General features: G+C 43.5%; 1 protein-coding gene across 1 annotated transcript in view; it reads right to left on the bottom strand.

The window, feature by feature from the left end:
• The window catches only part of cdh23 (cadherin-related 23), a 1,051,763-nt gene that overhangs the window by 619,291 nt on the left and 412,553 nt on the right, over nt 1–19,919 (bottom strand). Inside the window, exons 12-13 of the mRNA XM_073025359.1 lie at nt 13,653–13,802; nt 1,582–1,740 (exon numbers count right to left, since the gene is read on the bottom strand). Coding sequence (XP_072881460.1) covers nt 1,582–1,740; nt 13,653–13,802 — 309 coding nt within the window. The remainder of the gene's footprint in view (nt 1–1,581; nt 1,741–13,652; nt 13,803–19,919) is intronic.

The following is a 19,919-nucleotide window of genomic DNA, read 5'->3' as shown; positions in this document are numbered from 1 at the left end:
TGGCCATGTGATTAATAACTTAATTGGTTCAGCATAACATTATGGGCCAAAGGACCTAATCCTATGCTGTAATGTTTTATGTTCTATGTTCTAAAGTAGTGTTCACCAACCTTTTTAAGCCCAAGATCCCCTACCTCGGCCTTAGTAAAAGGCAAGATCAATCCCAGATCAATTAGTTACACGCATGCGCACTGGGGCAGAAAAGACTGGAAGTAAAACCCCCACAACCCAGAAGTAGAAATAATGTATAAACACCAGGGGTACCCACCCTTTTTTTGCACTGCGGACTGGTTTAATATTGACAATATTCTTGCGGTCCGGCCAATTGGGGGGCGGGGGGGTGTTAAACACGACAAGAATACAGCGATACTCAAAGCAGGTTCCTTATGTTCAGTCTATTCCGCAATTTAGTTTCTACGGCTCTCGGCACTTAGCTTCTGTCCCGCGCTGCTCACGTTTTTTCGTTGAAAAAACTTGACAGGTTTGTCTTTAAGTGCTGGGTGCTTGGACTCAAGGCACCGAAACAGTTTTGAGTGTTTCATTGCCTCATTGGACAGCCTCTGGACCCGAACTCCAGTTTCCCGCCCACCCGCCACCAGACGCCTTAGCCAGGTGCAGCTGGTCGTGGGTGGGGTGAGAGGACGAGGTCAGGGCCGGAGGTCCCCGTGCCGGGGCCGCGGTGGTCGCAGTCTGGAGAGAGTGAGTGACCTAGCGAGGAGAGCGACAGGGCACGCGCCCGCCCCCCCTTGTAGGATCTATCAGCCAACAAAAGTTTGTTTCAGTAGATTGCAGCCAGGTAGCTGATCTGATACTTACGAAACCCTGAGCCCGAATTAGGTTGTCTGCGAATATTTTAGCACCGGGTTCCCCACGAACATTTGGTGTGATAAACAGGTTCAGAGGCGGCGCCCACCTGTCTGCGCTCCAGGCCAGTAGCATCGGCACTTCCCGTCGGCCGCGTGAGGCCGCCAGTGATCCCTGGTGCGAGGGTATTACTGCGTTTAGGCGACTGATGACCTCGCGTGCGTTCAAGTTCAACAGTGGGCGTGACAGGGAATGAGGAAAGGTGCAGCTGACTCCTATCATTCCCTCGTGGCCCAGTGGTTGGGGACCACTGAATTACACTGTGTAGTGCAGGGGAGCTACACGCATGTGCACTGGGCAGAAAGAACGGAACTAAAACCCCACAACCCGGAAACAATCTCTCAACAGTATTTGTGTTTTTATTCTTCATTTTTTTTCAGGATCTACAGGAAAGTCTCAATGATCGACTAGTTGATCGCGATCGACGGGTTGGTGACCACTATTCTAAAGACTATGCATTTAATTAACTGGTTTAAAAGCCTTTCAAAATCATTGATTTCTTTCATTCCTTAACAAAGTAGGAAGCAGATCAAGGATACGTCAGTTATGCAAATCAGAATTCACATAACTTTTTTCATCTTCTGATCAACCCATTGATTAGCATCAGTTAAGAGCTTTAATGCTCTTTTTTAAAAATTCAAAACAATGTTTGACATTTCACTTAATGGAAAACTAGTTCCTCACTTGCTGTTCCAGAGCAAAGTAAATGGTACTCACAATAACACCAACGACAGTGATTCCAACAGTGGCATTCTCGTACAAGCTCACATTGTAGAGAGGCTGGCTGAATACTGGCCTGTTGTCATTTTCATTGATAAGGTCAATCTTCACTCGAGCAAAACCAACGTGATCCGAGAAAGTCTCATTTGCAAAGAGCTGTTTTCAGGACAGAAGAGGAAAGATGAGAATGAAAATGAGTAGCTTCAGACCACACAATAACCCAGACCTCAACATCTGCCATTGTCACCACCTCTAAATGCCGATACTGCTCCAGGCACAAGAGATTCTTCAGATGCTGGAAATCTTGAGCAACACACACAAAACGCCAGCAGCATTTAGATAGAGGAAAATAAACTGCTGATGTCTCTAGCTGAGACCCATCTTCAGGAAAGGAAAGGGAGGGGGCAGAAGCCAAAATAAGGTGGGGGAAGAGGGAGGAGTACAAATAGCAGGTGATAGGTGAGATGAAGTGAGGGGAAGATGAAGTAAGAAGCTGGGAGGTGATAGGTGGAAGGGGTAAAGAACTGAGGAAGAAGGAATCTGATTGGAGAAGACAGTGGAGTAAAGGGAAGAAGGTGATGAGGGAGATGAAGGGTGAGAGGGTCACCAGAAAGAAGGAAGGAAAAGAAAGTGGGGTGGGGGCAAGAGAGGAGCAGTTAAAGAAAATTAGAGAATTTGTCAAGGAGTGCCATTGAGAGCGTTCTGACCAGCTGTGTCACCATCTGGTACAGGAATCGCAAGGCATCTGGCCACAAGATCTCACAAAAGACTGCAAGGACTGCTGAGAGGATCATCCAGGTCTTTCTTCTACCCATCATACATATTTATCAGAAATGCTGTGTATGCAGGGTTCTTAGCATTGTCAATGATACCTCCCATCCTTCCAACAATCTCTTTGACCCCACCATCAGGCATAAGGTACTGTGGCATCAGGAGGAGAATAATTAGGATGAGAAACAGCTTCTTCCTCCAGGCTGTAAAACTACTGAACATCCTACCATCACTCATGTCTCATTACTGATGAAACACTAGTAGTATTATACTGTTAACTTTTAAACTTGCTTCGTAAATGCACCTCATACTAAATGTCAGTCTTCTGGAATATATTTTATTATTTGTTAATTTATTTGTGGTAATATTTATTTATGTGTTGTGTGGATTACTTTAGATTGTTACAGCCAGGGGTGGTAGTGGGGTTAAGCTCCCACTACCTATTAAGTGCTCCCAATGGTATACCTCTCAAATAGCTTCTGGCCTTCACATATGGTTTAGGTACTAAGAGGGAAGATAGCCAGGAAATTAAAAAGTAAGGAGCATTGCTGGGATAGGGGCTAATGGGTGATTGGTGGGCTGGGGAGGGGTGAAGAATAATCAAGCCATGTGGAGGAGTGGAAGGTGTGGTACTGGGAGAAAGAGGAAGATGGATGATAGATAAAGGCAGGCAAAAAGAGCAGAGAGACAGATGGAGCAAATTAAGGGGAGAGGAGTGGAGAGTGAAGGTGGAGACATCTCAGTGGGTGATAACACAAACTCTACCAGCGCTAGAATCTTATAAGCAAGGAAGGTGGTAATAGTGACTATTAGGGAAGAGGTGATGAGCAGATGGAACCGGAATCAGAAGAGGGGGAACTAGCAGGTAAAATGAGTGGGTAATACATGGGTGGATGGAACCAGGAGAGGGTGCAGAACATGAAGAGGTGATAGGGAGATGGAAGGGAAGCAGTACGTAAGAGAGGGCAAAAATGGGAAGCCCAGAACACGATCAGAAATAGCTGGGGAACACATAGGAGATTAATGTTACCATGTTTCATACAGAAGTCCAGCTACAGGCTGTCTGAATTCCAAATGGCCATAGAGAAGTAAGGACACAGATACTAATTCTAGCTGCAAAATCCAGAGTTTAAAACTGAGTCACATTAGCTTCAATTTGTATATACAGTGGATTCTGATTAATTCGAACCCATCGGGACATTTTGAACCAAGTAAGCGGCTGTTCCAAATAGCCAAAGCTTCATGGAAATAGTTAAACAGATATAAAAAAAAGACAAACTACCATTTAACTGAGTAACAAATTATGTATTTAAATAAAAAAGAGAACAAATGATAACACTGCCAATACTACTGGTGGTTGTCCATCGTATCCGACAATGACAGGAAACCTGTGTGGAAGAATTTTTAAAGTGGACAAGCTATTGCACTGGGGCAGTACAAGTCTCTGAACTTCTGAAGTCCAGGTCCCTTGGTACAAGTTCTCATCACAACTGGAGTCTTTGTTTGTTACAGTAGAGAACATGACTTCTCCTTTGCCTCGTCATGCCCTTCGCTCGACTTTCTCAACAAAACTCACTCAGGTGTGACACCCTAACTGTCCCTGCACAACATTCATTAAAAGGTCTTTCCTGCTTTCCTTGTTCTGTTGATAGTTATTGAGTCTGTTCATATGCTCACATTTATATAAGTTTGATTACTGTCATTTGTGTATGTAATTGTTGATGGCTGTTTGCCCTACTGTCTTGTAAACTGTTGCTTGCTATTGTGCTGGCTGCTATGGTATTGTCCTGCATTTTATATTTGGCACTGGGATTAATTCTGGTATATTTCACATACTGGCAATAAAGTGATTTTGATTCTGATTCTCCATGGAGTGTTGCAGAACCACCTTCCTGGCCATTGGATCTCACTGTAGCTCTCATCTGCCCAGTCTACTGGAGCTTACTTTGCATGCTATGACAGACACGTCCCTATCTCACTGGGGTATGAAACCCACCAGCTACTACCCACGTCCTGATGAAGGGTCTCGGCCCAAAACATCGACAGTGCTTCTCCCTATAGATGCTGCCTGGCCTGCTGTGTTCCACCAGCATTTTGTGTGTGTTGTTTGAATTTCCAGCATCAGCAGATTTCCTCGTGTTAGCTACCTTTACCTGGTTTAACCCCGCTGTTGTAGCAGTGTGCCAGGGTGTAGCTGCTGTTGCATGCAAACAGCCTCTTGGAGTCAGAGGGGCGAGCTGAGTGACAGGTGGGGACCAAAGGTAACATTCCAAATGACTGACAACACCTTCAAACTCTCTGTAGTTCCTGACTTGTTCAAATAGTGAAATTGTTTTTTTCACTCCCGGCACTTTCTGGCATTTCCAAATCTGAATGCTCGAAGGTTAATGAGCAAAACAGTTCTAAGTTGTCTTACTACTTACATCTTGCAAACTATCAGTGACAAAAATCACAAACAAGAGAAAATATGGAGATGCTGGAAATCCAAGCAACACACACAAATGCTGGAGTGACAAAAATCATTGCATTTTGAACAAAAACAAACACAAGTGACTCTACTTATAAACTATTCACTCTAAACAATGTACAGTGTCTAACGGCCACACAAGCATATGTTACTGATGCTAGTTAGAAACTGGTCAGCAATGGTCTCCTGTCGCAATTAAGCCGCATAGTGCCCCAAATAAATGAAGAGAATGCTGGCTATTTTCTCCATTTGTTTTTGTTTTTTTTGCGCTGTCACAAATAAGCAGCTACCCCCATTAAATGGAATCCACTGTATTGTTTGATGGAGACCAGGAACAAAAGAAACATGATTCAAATGTACTTCCGCCCCATCTCTACAACCTCTACTATTTCAAAGATTATCTAACTTATCTAAAAGAACTTCGAATTGTTCTTTGTAGTTCTGAACTACCCCCATGTGTCCATCCAATGATCATGGAAACTTGAATTTAGCACTCCACCAATTTTTTTTAAAATAATGGTTGACCCAAGAACTATTTACTATACACTCTGTGACCACTTTCTTAAGTACCTTTGTACCTAATATAGTGGCCACTAAGTGTATATTTGTGGTCTTATGTTGCAATAGCCCAACCATAAGGTTCAACGTGTTGTGCATTTAAAGATACTCTTCTGCATGCCACTGTTATAACACGTGGCTATTTTAGCTACTGTCAACTTGCAGATAACTCAAAACAGCCTGGCAATTCTCCTCTGATCGCTCTCATTAACAAGGCATTTTCACCCGTAGAACTGTCGTTCACTGGATGATTTTATTTATCACACCATTCTCTAGAAACTCGAGAGAATATCGTGCATGAAAATCCCAGGAGATCAGAAGTTTCTGAAATCCTCAAACCACCCCATCTGGCACCGCCAATCATTCCATGGTCAAAGCCATTTAGATCACTTTCTTTCCCATTCTGACATTTGGTTTGAATGGCAAATGAACCTCTCAACCATGTCTGTATGCTTTTATGCATCGTGTTGCTGCTGCTTGATTAGCCGATTAGATACTTGCATACACAAGCAGGTATACCTAATAAAGAGGCCACTGATTATATGCTGTTGTTCTGGCAGATGCAAAAACCAATTCTTACCACTGACAGCACCCATTTACAAATCAACTCATTGCTATGCTTTTGTTTCCTGTAAAGGCCAGCTTCCTGGATAAATCACAAAAGCTGATTTCCCAGCTATATTTATATTTTCTTCAAAAATACACCACACAATGCCAGCACTGAGCCAAACGCCTACATTTGGTATCAAAATGTACAGTTGGTTCCAATTACATATCTTAATAAATTAATCTAAACTACTCAATCATACAGCAGATTTCCATTACTCCCTTGGTAATGGCTATGAATACACAGCACTTCTTTCCTAATTGAGACCCAAAGGCATCCATGTTTATGCATGAGTCTGTGAAAAGCAAACACCAGCAACAATCTGTAAAAATATATCAGAGTGCCGGGAGGTAACCTGGCATCAGGCCACCCAAACCTTCAGAAATTACCCTCTGCAGAAGCAATGAAGACAGACTTGCTTGCTGTGATGGACCCTTGGTTGGCAAAGTGCTTGATTTCAATATTGAAAGGGTGTATTTTTGGTTGGAGGACATTATGCAACACTTGGAAGACTAAAAAGAACAATGGAAAAGAGGAGCAACTGAGGTCGAAGTGTGCTGATTTAGAACTCAGTAAATGTGCCAAAGGAGGTTAACAAAGTTGCCAAAGTGCAAACCGTGTAGCACAGTTATCATCCGAAGGATTTGAATTCAAAGTCAAACCAACTGCAGTTCAAGCAGATTAAATGCAGTTCTGGGTCTGTATTACAATGACGGCAGAGAAACAAAAATACAAGAGATGTGCAATGATGATCCACTGATTTCAGGAAAGACTAAATAGCTATCTCCATAAAAGGGGTGAGGTGATAATGTTCTTCTAGAATATAAAGAGGTTTAATAGGACCAATTCAAACAGATATTTCTATTTGTAGGAAGAGTTAGACCGAAAAAACATCGACTTTTTATTTCCCCCATAGCTGCTGCCTGTCCCGCTGAGTTACACCATTATTTTGTGCGTGTTGCTCAAAATTTCCAGCATCTACGGAATCTCTTCTGAACTATGTAACAGTTGGAGAATAACTTGGAAAAGAGCCCTCGATGACGACAACATGGAGCTCACTACTACCTGGAACAATTGAGAAACAGAGACCAAATGTGGACTATCTGGAGTTAGGAGTTCTTAAGTTTCATAATTTATCAGAAGTTCCTCCTCACAGGGGTTCCCTTTTTTGGGACCCTACCCCCTTAGCTTGAGGCCCCTCCATAACAGCAAAGATAAAAAAGGTGAAAAAAAAGGTAGTTAGGCATTTCAGGAGAAAGAAATGGTAAGTGGGAGGAGGAGCATGTCGAGAATTAATTCCAACTAATTGGACTAAATAGTTTTTTTCTGCACTGTAGGTTTTATGGAGACTGCCTTATCTCAGAGTAAATTCACGTGCAGTTCCAATATTTGTGCTAGAATTATAGTCCTATCAAAGAGATCATTATGTTATCAACCCTCCAAGACAACTCCTTTTCAGTACTTTTAAAAGAATGTCTACCTTTATCCACATCATTACACTGGTTGACGAGGCAATTATAACCACACACAAACAAGCATACTGTGCACATATGGCCTCATAATATTGGTTAATGACGGATCTCTGCTCAACTAACATTAAGACACAAGGCCTGCCTCAGATATGCCTGCTTTATAAATAAGAACTATTAAGCTGTTCCATGTTTTAACAGCTATGAGCCATAAAGATACTTCGGGCTGTTAAATCTGAAAATCACTAGCTATTAAAATGCCGAAAGAACAATTAAGCAACACAAAGGAAAATAGACCGTTGAAAAAAAAACCAACTCTGGTTTGTGCAAGCCTCCAGCAGTGACTGTTAACAAGATGAATATAGTAGCCATTTTTGAAACAGCAAAATTCCACAGATTACTGGGAGTTCTTGGGAGAGTTTCCTCTTAAATGTCTTTGCAGAGGGCCAATAAGCAATTTATGTTCGGGGAAATTGGATCTTTTAATGACGGCTCAAAAATCCACACTGAAAAATTTCCACTAGTGTAAATGCACTGTCTGTGAATGGAATAAGGATGGGTGCCCAGATAGCACCAGAACATGAAGGTTAGTCTGCGGGAGGAACAGGAGATCAGATGTTGCCACACCGTGATATAAACATGCAGCTGGTGCCAGCTCCTCATGAAGTAGCTGGTGGCTGTGAGCATGATGCCACCAGTGGGGGCAGGTTAACAAAGGCTTGGTCAAATTATTAGATTTTAGGCAGGTTATAAAAGGGGAAATAGAGACTTGGGGAAGAGAATAGGTGTGTTCCATGATTGCAAGATTGTTTGAGTGGGGGGGGGGAATGTGGAGTTCCCGTGATGGAGGGGGGAAATGGATCCAGCAAGTGTGGCACAGGATGGAAACAAACAGGCCAAGTAAGGGGGGAAGGAAGCCAGGCAAGGAAATTCCAGAGTGTTGACCTTTTGCAGGTGCAGGCATAATCTCTGGAAAGCTATCTCTCGGACAAAGTGGAGATTCCAGACTACACTGGAATCAACAAGGGATGCTGACTAACTCTATTGCATTAATAAAGCACCTTGTTAAATACATAAAACATGTCTACATCAGTATTATCTTGTATTTCCATACAATTTTACATTTGGCTGTTACACATCTATTGTCAGAGAAGTACTTGCATAAATAGGTAAACCACCTTCATGCAAGCAAGGACAGAAAACAGGGCTAAGTGAGTATACTTATAATTCAGTAAGTTATGGGTCAAAGTATTTGGTGAGTACATTTCTAACTCTTCTGGCTTCAGTCTTGTTGCCGTCTGTTCTGAAATTGTTAGGTTGCGTTCAAGAAAACAATGAAATGGCGCGCTGCCATCACCATCTGTTCAGTCACGTCATGACAGCATTTTTAAATTTCTCCGGTTACCCCATCCACACTGATCTGCCCAAGAGGCGTTTTCAAAATTACACTCTCTGGAGAGCATTTCTGAAAATCTCCAGTTTCGGGGACAAAAACGCCATTTCAGTGTGGACGGAGGGTAAAAGCGAAAAGAAAAAGCTTCAGTTACAGATTTATTTGGTGTAGTGTGGACGTAGCCTTAGAGATTATAAGGGTAGGAGTGGGAGAGGCCATTAAGGGGTTTAAACAAAGGTGAGAATTTTAAAATCAAAGGGTTGCTCAATCTGACACAGCAACTGAACATAAATTACTCGCTAATGAGACTTCTCCCTGTGTACATACTTCACACTGCTGGCATTTTGTTTCACAGCTGTCCTGTTGTTCGAGGAATGACGTGTGTGTACACTTCATATCAAGGGGATTCTGTTGATTTCAGCAGACTGCAAACTAACTCAACTAAGTTCTTCCATTTGGTGTCCAGAAAAAACATCCATTGGAATTTTATTGAATTTTAGATACCATTAGAACATTACGTTTCTTGTGTAACTCCCTGATTTGTTCTATTTTGCTCCTTCCTCTTAGCCTTCCTGATATCATTTCACTGGAAATCAGGTGCCTGGTTTTCAAATCCTGTGTGTTTTAACAACAGAAACTCCACAGAGTACAAAACTCTGTGCTCTCTCCGCTCCACTGCAGCTTCTTGTTTGCAGTCCAGAGAATTTGTTAATTACATTTTCCAGTTCCTATTTTCCCACAGAGAGGTTGAAAGAGAGGAACTGAAATATTAGAAGAAGGATTCCTGAATGCTGTCTTCAAGGAATGGGAATAAATCTGAACAAGGTATGGCTGTGCAGAAACTGAGTGAATTCAATTGATATCGGAAAAGCTTAGTGAATGGTGTGTAGGTGCTCTGATCTTGGCTGAACATCCCAACAACCAAAGATTTGGCATTCAAAGTGTTGAAAGTGACAGCTCTATAAATGATGCTCAGTGTCTGTATCTTTAATGCATTACCCCAGCTACCCAAGTGAAGCATAAAGACGAACAGACCACAGGGAAAAGGCACCAATTTGCCACTACGCAAGGTGGTATCATCGGAGCACTGTGCCACAGTGATCAGGTTCCATCTGGACCTCCTGTGCTGTCCATGTGGAGTCTGCATGTTCTCCCCATGTAAACCTCCTCCAGGTGTTCCAGATTCCTTCCACATCTCAAAGACCTGCAGATTTTGATGTTATCTGGCCACAGTAAATTGCCTCTAGGACATAGGTGAATGGTAAAAATCTGGTGGAAACTGATGAGAAAGTAGGGAGAATAAAACTGGGGTTAATATAAGATTAGTGTAATAGGGTAGGCGATGGTTGGCATGGACTCAATGGGCCAACTAGACTGTTTCTCTCTCTCTCTCCCTCTCCCTCCCTCTCCCTCCCTCTCCCTCTCTCTCTCCCTCTCTCTCTCCCTCTCTCTCTCCCTCTCTCTCTCCCTCCCTCCCTCCCTCCTTCCCTCCCACCCCCAATGAAACTATGACATTGTAGTGGTTAGCATAACCCCATGACAGTCCCAGCAACCCAGGTTCAATTCCACAGTTGTCAGTAAGGAGTTTGTACATTCTCCCCATAGTTTTCCTTTGGGTGCTCTGGTTTACTTCCACCTTCCAAAGACATTCAGGTTAGTAGGTTAGTTGGTTAAATGGGTGATACTGACTCTTTGGGCCGAAAGGGCTTGTAACCATGCTGTATTTCTAAATAAATAATTAAATAACCTGACAACTCTTTAAAAAAAAACAATGTGGACAAAGGCAGTTAAGTAAAATGTACAAGACTAAACAACAGCAAATTGCCAGGATCTCGAATATCAATTCTAGCAACCACACCAATTTCCAGCACCAAACACATCCACTACCCCAGACTTGACTCAGTTCCTACAGATATCCTCTGCCAACGTAATCCCTTCCAATTGTCCATCCTCATGCCACTTCCAAGATAATATTACACACCACCTGGAATTTAGGAAGTTAATTTTTGATGGAATTAAGAGCATTGGATGGTTTGCATGGGGAGAAACCACTGCCACTATTTGGGAGTTTGGGTCTTTGAAGCACAATCTGAAAACAAGGCTCAAGTCTCTCAGGGGAAAAGATAGGAGAGCCTTCTACAGGCAGATGATAATAAAAATTTGCAATTCTCCTCCAGTGTTGTACGTCATTCTGGTTGTCCAGCTATAGGAAGATCGAAAAGTATGCAGAAAAGATTCAAAAGGATATTACTAGGATTGGAGGGCTTGAGCTATAAAGGGAGACCGTAAAGGGTCTTTTTTCTTCCTTGGAGCATAGAAGGCAGAGGGTGACCTTACAGATGTATATAAAATTATTGGGGGCATAGGTAAGATGACTGATTGCAGTCCCTTTCTCAGAGAAGGGAAGCCTAAAACTAAAGGGCATGGTTTAAAATGAGCCAGATAGATTTAAAGGGCACCTGAGGGGCAAATTTTCCCAGACACAGTGAGGTGGATACATGGAATGAGCTACCAGAGGAAATATTAAGAGGCGCGTACAATTAAATACTTAAAAGACATTCAGACAGGTACATGCACAGGAAAGGTTTAGAGGCATGTGAGAAATAGGACTAGCTCAGGTAGGTTTCTGTAGTGTCTAACTCTATGAATCTAATTACATTGGTGCCAATTCAACCTGAGACTGACAGATTTTTGTTAAGCAAAGGTAATAGGACAAATGTGAAAAAGGCAGGAGAATGCAGAATTGGTTTGAGGGCTACTTGAGAACTTGAATGTCCCTTTGTTCTCAGGACAAGAAAGTTGATTTTTCTCTTCTTTTACTAACAGTGGACATCTGATTTTCAAGTTGTGTAAATCACTTCTTTAAACCAGCTCCACAATTTAAACACCTCCGAAATCAGCTTTTCTTCAGTTTGGTTGTGAGAAAAACAAGCAGAATGCTATTTACACTGCAAGAAAGTAATAAGCATTGACCAAAAGGAAGCAACAATACAGTCACAGTAAGCAAGATCCAGGGTCAATGTGGTGGGCTGAATGGCCTCTTTCTTTGCAAGTCCACAGTGGGAAGTCAAACAGTGAGAATGAAAAGACTTCAGCAGTCAATCAGAATTAACAATGACTTGCTTTCACTTAGCTTTAGTGGGTTCTGATAAAGCCAATAAGGGAACTTCAGAGAGAGCCAGCTGGAGATGCCTAGCAGTGCAAACAGGTGGGTTATTTTTGAGGTGGGTCACTTCTTCCTCTGCTTAAACAGAACCTCCAAATGCAGGATGGGAAGAGGCTAAAAGAGATTAGAGCTTCCAGCTGAAGATTCCAATATGGCGGTGCGACGCAGCTTGCAGCGGCCACTCCAGAGCTGATACGTTATTTGTTAGGCGCAGTGCTGTGCGCAATCCTAATCTGATGAAAAACAGATGTGGGAGCATTTCTGGAAATCTCCAGGAAGGCCTTCTTCGTTGCTGCTGCTGCTGTGAGATCCGGGTCTCTGCTGAGGAGAACAGGCCCCCAGTCCTCGGGGTCGCGTTGCCGGTGGCCGTTGGCGAGGCCGTCTTAATACGCTCGACAGAGAATGGTGCTCGGAGAAGCTGTGCCGGAGGGGATGGTCGGAGGCTCAGAGGTTCAACGGACTCGGGAGTCCGCTGTGGTCGGGGCGCTTTCACTGTGTGCCGTGTCTGCGAGGCTGGGGTCAACGGAGCTCTCATTGTGTGCTGCATCTGCGAGGCTGAGTCCAGCGCTGTTGGAAGTCCATAGCGGGGGTACTCCCTTCTGCCGCCTGCGTGGGATGGCGAGTCTATCGGGACCCTGAGGACTTGTGGAAACTGTGTGGTGGTTTCTTTCGAACTTATAGTCTTTTAACATCTTCGGACTATTTTTACTGTGCCCGTGATCTGTTTTTTATCAATTATGCTATTGTTTGCACTGTTGTAACTATATGTTGTAACTATGTGGTTTTGTGCAGGTCTTGTAGCTTTAGTTTTTGGTCTTGTTTTGTCTGGTGGATTTGGAGCTCCTTTCCGTTAAACGCGCTAAGATGGTAGCACAATATTAATACGCAGCAGCCTCTCCGGACTCTGGATTGGGGATTGCCAAACGTTATGTGGATTTTCTGGTGTAGTCTGTTTTGTCATGTGCTTTTGTGATATCATTCTGGAGGAACATTGTCTCATTTTTTAACTGCATTGCATTTGTGGTTTCTAAATGACAATAAACTGAATCTGAATAAAGTGACTCGCATGCAGAAACTGTTAGTGTGTCCCTAAGGCCCAACTCTGAATCTTGATGAGATGTACACATAACTTCAACAGATACTGGAAGCCGTGAGCAACACACTGAAAATGCTGGAAGAATGTGGCAGGTAGGGCAACCAATGTAACAAAATTAACAAGAATCCATATTCTGGCTTTTGCCTCATTCATTTCCAGTCCTGGCGAAAGACCTCAGGCTATAAAGTCAACTGTTTATTTCCCTACATAGATGCTGCATATCCTGCTGAGTTCCTTCAGCATTTTGTGTGTGCTGCTTAAGATACAATGAGATGCTTCAGATGTGTAATATAATGTCTGTTTCACTTTCTACAGATGCTACCTGACCTGCTAAGTACTTCCAGAAGTTTCTGGTTTTATTACTGAAAGGGCGATGCCTGAGGCTTGAAGAATTTGAATGCAGGCAGAGTGGTTCAGGTAAGGAGGCTGATGATTCCAAAATGACAAGACTTTTGATTTTCAAAACTGCGTGCCTGTGCATGATTTTCCCCCCTTTAACAAGACATTGTTCCAGAAGTGGGGTGCAACCAAGACAACTTACAGAGAACTCATAGTGAGCAATGCGCTCGAAATCCAGGGGCACAGCCACTCGCATCCGGATATCGACCTTCCCCTGGCTGGAAGTCGGGGAAATGGTGAAGTGGTCTGAATTGTTCCCGATGAGCTGGACGTCAAACATGTTGTTGGGAATCTGGGAAGGAGTAAAGACAAGGTTCTGTTATAATGACTTGGAACTGTGGAAGATCAACAGGTTGAGCGCAGAAATCACAGGGCCTGTGCAATAGGTTGGAGGATGGGAAGGGTGGTGAGGAAGGAAACAAAAATGATGTCAGAATTATGCAACATAATGGCACAAGCTAACAGCGTATAATCAGAATTCTTCGGAATCAAGTGGAAACCATCAGGAAACGGTGTCCAATTTCATGCATCGAGTGCCACTAATGGCTAAACTGCCTGACTGTGACTAGGCTGTCTCTGGGCCTCCAGCCTTGGGCAGCACAGGCTACCAAGGTGGCTCGTCAATGAGAATTTCTACCTCATCAACAGCAGGGAGCAAGCCAGCTGTCAGGGTGTGATTTGTAAGTCACAGTTGCACACGCACAAAGAAAAAGCAGCACTCTGGAAAACAGTAAGTCAAAATGAAACGCAGTGAGAGAAGCCCGCATTCGTGAGAACATGTACAACATGGTCTTAATGTCTGGGCAAGGGTCGAGAGAGTGTGTACAGTTGTGAGAGGGATAGCATGCGGTGGTAGAGAGAGCATGAGCGGAGGAGGGAGAGAGAGCACGTGGGGAAAAGAGTGCATGGGAGAGGGGAGAGAGCGCGGGAGGGAGGGAGAGAGCGCAGGGGGTGTGGGAGAGAGCATGGGGGAGAGCGCAGTGGGAGAGCGCGGGGAGGGGGAAAGTGCAGGGGAAGGAGAGAAGGCAAGGGAGAGAGAGTGCACAAGAGGAAGGGGGCGTTAAGGAGTGATGCAATGCGACAGAGAGCAAGGGAGAGTGTGAGACAGAGCGAGGGAAAGTGAGGGTGAGAGTGCAAAACAGCAAGGCAGACAGAACAAGATTGAGCAAGAGAAAGATTGTGAGAGACACAGGGAAAGAGAAAAGATAGAGAAAGAGGAAGAGATTGAGAGAGAGGGGGAAAAAGGGAGAAAGGAGAGGGAGCTAGGGATGAAAGAGGAGACAGAGAGGGGGACAGAGTGTGGGAGTGTAGAGGGCAGGGCAGGGAAGGAAGGAGGGAGACTCCTAACCCACATCATTCTGGCTGATTTCTAAGCACCTTCTGAAATTGCACAGTAAGCCACTTGATGTGACTACCCAGACCACAGGAATGAGAATGCACTCAAGAATTTTAATTTAACAGTCTTAGACCTTTGAAACCATCAATTTGTAATTAATTTGCTCCCAGTGCTAATAAATCACCCTAAAAAAAACCCATCATTTTCATTATGCCTCTCCTCTTACCTACCCTGTTGCAATGCCCAAAGCAGTGCCTCCCTCACCAAGCACCATTGATGATTGGCAAAGTAAACTAATAAATGGTCAAACAGACATTCAACTGGAGTGTCGTGTATCACACAGATTTCTCACTGGGAGCTGAAAGGAAATGATTAAGGGAATCGGCAAGAGCATTGAATTAGCTGTGTTTTTACTGAATAATTGTAGGGGGTGTACAACCCATTTCTGCTCCTGCTTCCAGCAGCTGACCCATAGATACAGAAAACAAGGACCAAAGAAGCAAGAGGTTAATTCAGTGGCTCAGCTGGCTGTTCAGGGATTTCTCTGATGAGAGAGATGTTGTGAACTGCTGACTCTTTGCCACACTCTCAATGAACACGTCAAAGACTTGAGTTATCACTTTTACTTCCTCTTCATATTTTTTGCCAAAGTTTCTTCATTACCTAGGCTATCAAATCATGAGTTTGCATATCAGTCGTAGCCCTCCACAGTGGTACAGTGAGCTTGTTGTGATCTGGAGGCACAAGGGACAAATGGAGGGTGAGGATTGCCCAACACTTCACAACCTCACAGAAACAAGGCTTAAAGTTGAATAATCACTATGATGGAGTCAAAGCAAACCTCTGTACTCCTGTTACTGTTTTAACAGTGTAGTGAGTGCAATGAATTCAACTCTGCATGTTACAGTAAGACATCAAAGTAACCTCCTGAAACACTGCACAAAGAGCCTACAAATCAAACCCAATTCAATGAAAACTGAGTAGATCATAGGATATATGGTGCAGTGGTTTCCTCTCAGCTGCAGGTGAGATCATCTGTGCTTGCTGACTTTATGGTTTCAGTACCATGGCAAGTCAGGCAGACTTCCTGCCTCAGAGCTCCAGAGCTCTGGGTACAATCCGGAACTCAGGTGCTTGTGTGCATGGAATTTACACATTCTCCATGATACCACCTGGATTTCCCTCTAGGTCATGGACACCCAACCATTTTTATGGCATGGACCTCTGCCATTAACTAAGTGGTCTGTGGACACCAGGTTGGGAACCTCTGCTCTAGGTGATCTGGTTTCCAGTTTACAGCCATGTTTCAAAGATGTGCAGGTTGATAGATTAATTGGCTGTTGTTTACGCACAGCTTCTTCTCCTCCTCCTTCAGATTTCTGAACAGACAATGAACCAAGCACTACCACTTTATTTATGCTCTCTTTTTGCACTATTTATTTAATATTTTAACATAATTTCTTCCTGTAATTTATAGCTTCTTTAATGTATTGCACTGTACAGCTGCCACAAGACAGCAAATTTCACAGCATATGGCAGTGATATTAAATGTGATTCTGATTCAGATTAATCGCCCTAGTGTGTAGGTGAGTGACTGAATTTGGGCAGAGTTGATGGGAATGTGAGGAGAATAGCATGTATGTGTGTGCTTGTCAGTGGAGTAACATGGTGGGCTGAAGTGCCCAATTCAGTGTTGTAAGACACTGGTCCCCTGAAAAAAGTCCACCCAAGCATAGCGAAAAGATACAACGCCAGCAAAACACAAACTCTGGAGGACCTCTACGGGACAGGCAACGTCTGTGGAAGGAAACAGAGAGTGTAGAGGGGATATAGCCAGTCTAAAGTGGTGCTGGGATGGAGGAGGGAGCAAATACTGGCAAGCAATAGGTAGATCCAGTTGAAGAGGCATTGTGTGGCCAATGGAGACAGACTGGGGAGGAGATAAGGAGATAGCAACAGAGGCTGGGAGGTGTTAAATGCAGACAAAGGGCTATAGATTATGAAATCTGATTCAAACAAAGTAAGGTGATGAGTGGGACCAGATAAGGAAAGGATGGTGGGATAATTGGAGAGTGGGGAAGTGAGTAGGAGACTGAATGAAAGTGTGCATAGGTGATGGGCAGTTGGAGTTGGTATGGGAGGAGAACGATACTGGGAGCTTGTGGTTTAGGAAGGGTGGTGGAGAGAAGGGGCTTGATTGGAAGGACCCTTGTACATGAAGTAGGTACTTTGGTCCAGATGTTGTTAATCCCTATTTAAACCTACTCCATGATCAATCTAATCTTTCCCTATATTGCCCATAACCTCTAATTTCCTTTCATCCGTGTGCCATCTAAATGTCTGTTAAATGTCCCTAATGTATCAGCCTCTTCCACCGCTCACAGAATTGCATTCCAGACACTTACCACTCCGTGTAAAATACCTACCTCTGATAGCTCCACCTTCCTCCTCTCACCTTAAAAGTTCTGCCCTTGGAAAAAAGCACTGGCCTTGAATGCCTCTTATAATCTTATACACCTCTATAAGTCGTTTCTCATCCTCATTCACTCCAAAGAGAAAACCTCTGCCTTGCTCCACCTTTCAGAGCCGCTTGAGCTCACAGTCTTTCATCAGAAGGAGAAAGAGAAAGGGTCAGAAGAGGAGCAGGGTGAAATTGAAGAGCTCAATATCCATGCCGTTGGATTGTAGATGACCAGGGTGAACATGAAGTGCTGTTCTTCTAGGTTGCTTGAGAGCAGAGGGGGATGAGGATAGACAGGTCGGTGTGGGAATGGGAAGGAGAATTAAAATGACTAGCAACCGGGTGCAGCAGTTGACTATTGTGGGCAGAGATCAGCCAAGTGGCCATCTAGTCGGCACTTGATCTCACGATTGTTCCCATCTACTCATTACCAAGCTTGGAGACCACAACGCAATTGGATGCTCAAACTGTTATCAAAGGCACTATCGTACAATACTCAGTCAACCTGCTGACAGATGGGCAATCTCTACAAACCAAAGTGCCCACCAACAGTAAATACAAGCACAACTTTCCACCACCAGAACACTTCATGTCAAATGTCCTCCATTAGACTTTGTCCAACATCTCAAATGTAACTTCTCAGTTAAGCAGGATGTTAATACAGGACTCCCACTTATCTCTAAGGACAGAGGGGTAATGTGGAGGGATGGGAATTCCCAGGACAAATATTTAGAAGGAGCAACAGAAAATGTAATTGTTGAAATACAAGAGACTGCAGAATACAAGACAAAATACTGGAGGAATTCACTGGGTCAGCGCCACTATCTGTGGAAGGATATAGAGTTGGCGTTTCAGGTTGAGGCCCTTCACCTGGACTGGAAGATAGGGAGGTAGAGGCTAGTGTAACGAGGTGAGGTGAGGTGAAGAGGTGGAGCAGGAGCTGGCACGTGATGGGTGGATCCAGGTGAAGAAGGGTGTAATCATCAGCTTCACCCTAATGAAGTCTGGTCACCCCACAAAGGTTGTAGCTGAGGATGTGGAGGAAGGAGTGGATTTGCTCAGCTGCTGAAAGGTCCTTGAGTCCCACTCAGTGTCTAGCATGGGCTACTCAGGACCAAACTTGGCCCTGGCAAATTTCACAGTGCCAGCAACTGCAACTTCAAATGGCTCTTTTAATGAGCTATTACTGGCACAATGGCTTCATGAATCTCAAGTCCCTATCCCTGCCATTGCTTCAACCCAGAACGTAGTCTTGCTGGAGACAGACAGGAGCCAGAGGGATACCCATTTAAACACTGCGGTTAAAGGATTGTATGATGGCAATCAGAGGGTACATCTGATCATCTCCTGGATATATGGGAGAAGGAAATGCTTGTCCTCTAGATTAAAGAGCAAGCAGACAGCTTTTTTGAGAGAAACAAATGGCTCTTATGTATTTTCTCAGAACAGGCTGCCTTTAACATTTACTGGCCTGTTTCCAGGAACAAGTAATTGTCCACTGTACTAGATTTTCTTCTTGCTCTTTCACAGGTTTAATATGCATGTCATGTAAAGTCTATGGATATAGGAGATATTCGCTGCTCCGAGATCCCCGCTACATACAGACCTAAATACAACACGCCCCACCCAAAAATTTGTCCTTTATTGGCAACTCCATGGTTCCTGTGCCTTCTCCCACTCTCTCTGGACCAACTCGCCAAACCTGTCCCGACACCTGAGTGATATCCTACCCAAAACATTAGCTTTCCTCCTACATATTATGTATATTAAACTCTGATAAGCCCTTCCACAACACCTCTCTCTGCCAATTCATCCTGTAATTCATTCTTACAGTATTATTTTTTAATTACAACTCATTTTCTCAGTATTATTTTTTTATTTGCACAGTTTGTCTTCTTTTGCATATCAGTTATTAATCTTTACACCTGTTTATGGAGAGTTTTTCATAAATTCTATTGTATTTCTTTTTTCCTGTAAATACCTTCAAGAAAATTAATCTCAAGGTAGTAAATGGTATCATGTAAGTAACTTTGATAATAAGTTTAATTTGAACTTTGGACATCCACTTCACCACCCACTCTCCCAACCTTCACTCTCCACCTCTGAAGATGCTGCAGAAACATTTTAAGCCTACGTGTTCCTAAAGAGGAGGCTGCTCATCTCTCAGATGTGACCCAACAATTCAATGAGTGCTTGGAGGAACAGACAAGTAACAGTAGAAGTTCATGAGTGCCATCAATGGCAGAGAGGCAGCAGATCACCTGATCCACATCTTTGGGACCATGTCAGGAATTTAAACAGACAAAAGAAATATCATGAAATGGTGAACAGAAGGGGATCATAATTACTGCTTTAAAATGTGTTGTAACATTTAGTTAGGGAATTTAGAAAAAAATACTAAGCATTCCTTTTTGGGTTTGAATCCACCAGTTTACCTACCCAGTGCGGGTAGGTGGGACTAGGTGAGATTAAAAGTTCGGCACGGACTAGGAGGGCCAGAATGGCCTGTTTCCGTGCTGTGATTGTTATATGGTTATATGGTTATATGGTTTACAGAAATGATCAGCAAAAGACAATGAAGTGAGCAAGTGTTCCAAGTCCTACTCTAACAG

Source organism: Hemitrygon akajei, chromosome 21 (genome assembly GCF_048418815.1).
Source record: "Hemitrygon akajei chromosome 21, sHemAka1.3, whole genome shotgun sequence".
Taxonomy (NCBI): domain Eukaryota; kingdom Metazoa; phylum Chordata; class Chondrichthyes; order Myliobatiformes; family Dasyatidae; genus Hemitrygon; species Hemitrygon akajei.
The sequence above is the reverse complement of the archived record's forward strand: the minus strand, read 5'-3'. Positions and strand labels throughout refer to the sequence as shown.